Source organism: Galeopterus variegatus, unplaced genomic scaffold (assembly GCF_000696425.1).
Source record: "Galeopterus variegatus unplaced genomic scaffold, G_variegatus-3.0.2 Scaffold923, whole genome shotgun sequence".
NCBI lineage: Eukaryota > Metazoa > Chordata > Mammalia > Dermoptera > Cynocephalidae > Galeopterus > Galeopterus variegatus.
In genome coordinates, this window is record NW_007727034.1 from 205,287 (window position 1) to 210,181 (window position 4,895).

Consider the following 4,895-nt stretch of genomic DNA (forward strand, 5'->3'; position numbering starts at 1 on the left):
TCTATTTTTCCACAAACTTTTTGAAGTACCCTTATATAAAATGCTCCTCCAAAAAGGAAAACAATTTATTAGAAACATCAGTAAAGGATATCACCAAAGAGGAAGTACTGGTCACTAATAAATGTTTGAAAAGATATTCATACTCCTTACTGATTGGAAAATGTAGATTAAAATGATGACCATTTTCTATCCGTGAAAAATAGTGACTGTTGGTAAGTGTCTGGGAAAACAGGCACATCCCTATGTACTATTGATACATTCCTCTTTTTTGGAAGTCGGTTTGACCAAACGTGTCCTGTTTACACTTAAATCATGTAGTAGGTGCGTCATATCAGCTTAGTATCTAAGAGATGTTAAGGGGGAGCTGAGAAATTAATTTTGAGTTTTAAAAATCTGGATCTAGTAACCACCATGTGCTCTGGCTTTCTTTTCTTTTGTACTAAACATTTCTTGAATGTTTACTTTGTGGAAAGTATTGTTCTAATAAGCATTTCCAATAAATTATTTTATCATTACAACAACCCTCTGAGGTGGCTATTTTTAATATTCATTTTGCAGATGTGGAAACTTAGGCCGGAAAGGTTAAATAACTTGACCAAGTTAATTTAGCCAGCAGGGGGAACAGTCTAAATTTAGCTTTAAAACTATGACTTTAACCACTATATTATTAGATTGATTGTTAATAATTGCTTTATGATACCCACCCAGTGTACCTTAAATCTCACCTCTATTAAAGTGTCATTTTGTATGTTAACCTTTTAAAATTTAATGTTTAATTTCTTCATTAGAATGTCAGCCTGATAACAGTGAACGCTTCATTAATGGAAAGTCTTTTACTTTTTTTCCAGAGGATCTTAAGAGGCAAAATGCAGTTTTACAAGCAGCGCAAGATGATTTGGGACACCTTCGGACACAGCTGTGGGAAGCTCAAGCAGAGATGGAGAATATTAAGGCTATTGCCACAGTCTCTGAGAATACCAAGCAAGAAGCTATAGATGAAGTAAAAAGACAGTGGAGAGAAGAAGTTGCTTCACTTCAGGCTGTTATGAAGGGTAAAGACAAAGATCAGTTTATGATCTTCTAAGATATTTGATTCCAATGGTTGAGAACATTTTCAGAGGGTCTTAAAAGATATCCTGAATTTCATTTATGGCTTTATGTACTGCCATCTTCAAGGTGCACTGTCAGATAAAAGAGAAGTCAGTGGTGATGTAATTGGGTATATCATCTGTATCTTTAACAGATTTAATAGTAGAGAGTTATGATTAGGGTGTTATTGAGATAATGCATTAAATGAGGATTATAGTTCTTTGGAAGGGTTAAAGCAGGGCCTAAAAGTGGATTTTTGAACAGAAATCAAGAGGCTTAACATGTATGAGTAAAGCTGTATGGGCACAGGGAGCGTGCTGGACCGCAGAGGGCTTCCATGCAAATGGTAAAGTAACTATTTATACTTATTAGCTCTAGCTAATTATTGTCCGTCCAGTCTAGTGTTGCCATATTGTTTAGGTTTTTAAGAAAAATTTGTATTTGTATGTGAAATCTTCACTGCAGTCTATGGGGTAGAATGGCCTATAAACTACAATAGGCTTTATGGGCTGTCAGCTTGTGATCCTTGGTGTAAAGGAAGAAGAGTAGTAGTTGAGTCTCTGTCTCCTTTGGTGCTGGTGCTTAATTATTTCATTAATTTCTGAGAAGATGATGATGAAATAAAGTGAATTGCTCTTTGAATTGTTGAATTCCTGAAATTAGGTTAGCTAATATTCTAAATATTAAATAGTGGTGATTCCCCTTCCCTTATTTCACATTTGTGTGTTATTTTTTGCCTTAGAGCTCTTTGTAAGAAATAGGTAAGGCTAGCCGTACTTCTGAGACTGTAGCTACCACCTAGAGGTAAATCTAGGCTTCTGACTGTAGTGGCTTACTCAAATAGTTAGTTTTCCTCATAGGAAAAGACCCAGAAGTAGGTAATCTAGTGCTGGTTACAATGATTGCATGATCTTACCAGTGACCCAGGCTCCTTCAGTCCTTCTGTTCCTTCATCCTTAGCATGTGGTTTTGAACTTCGTTTTTGCCTCATAGATGAAAAAATGGCTACTCCTCCTTCAGTCTGCATTAGAAAAGCAAAAATTTTCTAGAATTCTCCAGCATATACACGCCCCCCTCCCCCACTTTGTTGATAAAGTGTGTGGTTACCCATAACTACAAGGGAAACTGGACAATGTAGTTTTTTAAATTGGGCACATTGACTTCCTGAATAAAATTGGGGTATTGTTAGTAAGGAAGGAGGAGGAGTGGAAATTAATGGGCAACTAGCAGTTTTTGTCACATAATGTTTTAAGATTGTATTAAAGATAAAGCCATTTTGTAAAGACTTTACAGAATTTGTTTTAACTTAGAATCCTGGGTCATATAGTAAAATATCCTAGAAATACATCCCTTTTCTCATACTTTCAGGTAGTTGGATTGGGGTGACTTGTATTTTTTATGGAAGCCATAGTGCAGTGTGTGAGAACATACATTTTGGAGTTGGACTTAAGTTTGAATTCTAGCTCTGCTTCTTTCTGGTTATGAAACATTGGCCATACTGTTTAACCTGTCCTAATTAAAGTTTTCCGCATCTGTAAAATAATATATAGCACAGGTTTATTGTGAAGATTAAAAAAGATGACTTAAAGCCCTTATTTCTACACGTAATAAAAACTAAAAGTGTTAGTTTCATTTCCTTCTTTTAGTGAATTAAAAAATTTCAAGAAATTAGGCATAAGCTTTTTATATAACTTTAAAATTTTTGGTGTGCAAGAACATTTTTTTCATAATGCTTAGATGTGAAATATTTGGTGATGTTTTGTAGAAACAGTTCGTGACTATGAGCACCAGTTCCACCTTAGGCTGGAGCAGGAGCGAACACAGTGGGCACAGTATAGAGAATCTGCAGAGAGGGAAATAGCTGATTTAAGAAGAAGGCTGTCTGAAGGTCAAGAAGAGGAAAATTTAGAAAATGAAATGAAAAAGGTATGAAGGAATGTATTCTTCTTTAGAAATATTTGAACCCAAATGCAAAGTACTTTAACCAATATTATTGTGGTAATAGAAGTTGTACTTTTATGTTTTCTGTTAGAGGAATTATTTGGACACAGACCTAAATATAGTACTGTCATGTGCTGTATAACGATGTTTCAGTCAAAGGCAGACCACATATATGACGGTGGTTGGAGCAATAGGCTATACCATATAGCCTAGGTATGTAGTAGGCTGTACCATAGGTTTGTGTAAGTGCACTCTGTGATGCTCACACAACAAAATTGCCTAATGCTACATTTCTCAGAACATGTTACCATCGTTAAGTGATGCATGACTGTACCAGATAAAGTAATGCCTTTCCCCAAGATATATCTATGGCTAACTCTCTCACCTTTTTCAAATCTTTAATCAAATGTCACCATCTCACAGGGCCTATCCTGACCACCCTATTTAACATTGCCAACCTGCCCACTGCCCCCCCCACCTACCATTACTTTCCTGATCTCCTTTATCCTGCTCCAATTTTTCTCTTTCCATAGCACGTATTTCCTTATAATACATATATTTCACCTATTTATTGTATTAAAAACACAGTAAATTGTGTCTCCTTACTCAGATATAAGCTCCATGAGGGCAGGAATCTTTTTTTGTTTGTGTGTCCTAAATGCCTAATAGTGTCTAGCACATAGGTGCTCAGCAACATTTGTTAAATGAGTTAGACTTGATGATTCTGTCTAAACTAACGTTTTAGAACAGATGTTAGCTTTGCTTCTTTCTTGGTTCCTGTGTGACAAATGTACCACATATTATGCTTGAACTTGATACCATATTATACTTGAACAGATTACCATATAATGCCTGAACATCGGGCAACTAAATATAAAGCGATACATTTTATCATTGAGAAAACTTAAAAAGCTTTTTGGCCAGTTTGATTATGTAAACTTTTACTTTATCAGTTTACATACATGCATATGTTTAAAATCACATATTATATAAAATAATAATTAGAAACTGATTTTTCTTTTCAATTGGATTAATTGTGATCTTTGGCTCCTAATCCTTGGTCTATTTTTCATATATGTACATCTTAATGAGTTGCACAATCTACCGTTTTTGTTATTTAAAAAATTTCAAGTTTTAAAATAAACTTTATTTTTTAGAATAGTTTTTGATTAACAGAAAAATTGTGAAGATGGTATAGAGTTCCCATATACTCTATGCCCTGTTTCCCGTATTATTAATGTTACACTAGTATGGTACATTTGTTATAGTTAATAAATCGATATCAATTCATTGTTATTAACTAAAGTTCATTCTTTGTAATCAGATTGCATTAGTTTTTATCTAAGGTCATTTTTTTCCAGTTCCAGGATACAACATTGCATTTAGTCATGCCCCCTTAGGCTCCTCTTGCCTATGACACTTTTTCAGATTTTTTTTTAAAATGACCTTTCTGTCATTTTTAAAGTGCTCTTTAAAAGTTTTGTTTACAGTGACATCCAACACTTAGAATTGTGAGGTCTTATTTACATAAACGAATAACTCAGTCTGTGATAAATTCTTTGCTTTTTTTTTCCTGCTGATTTTTATCAGGTGACCTCTGTAAGCATTGCAGAGTAGCCTTGACTGAAGATATTTTAAGCTAACGTGTCTTTCCCAGACAGTACTTATTTAAAAATTAAATAGATGATGACTTTGTAAAGACCTGAAAACAAAGTGAATCTGAATCCCTCTTTTTGGAAGAACGTTTTTTGGGGAAAATCCCCCTTACATTTTGGCATATATGATATTTTCCCTATCCTGAACAATTTAGGATAAGTTTGAGCTCATTTAAATTTGAGTAAATTTAAATTTACTATTTTTTTTTT

General features: G+C 34.3%; 1 protein-coding gene across 1 annotated transcript in view; it reads left to right on the forward strand.

Moving 5' to 3' along the window:
* RABEP1 (rabaptin, RAB GTPase binding effector protein 1) overlaps positions 1–4,895 on the forward strand; it is an 82,672-nt gene that overhangs the window by 31,791 nt on the left and 45,986 nt on the right. Inside the window, exons 2-3 of the mRNA XM_008573447.1 lie at positions 849–1,052; positions 2,855–3,015. Of these exons, the coding sequence (XP_008571669.1) occupies positions 938–1,052; positions 2,855–3,015 (276 nt within the window). The 5' untranslated portion in view covers positions 849–937. The remainder of the gene's footprint in view (positions 1–848; positions 1,053–2,854; positions 3,016–4,895) is intronic.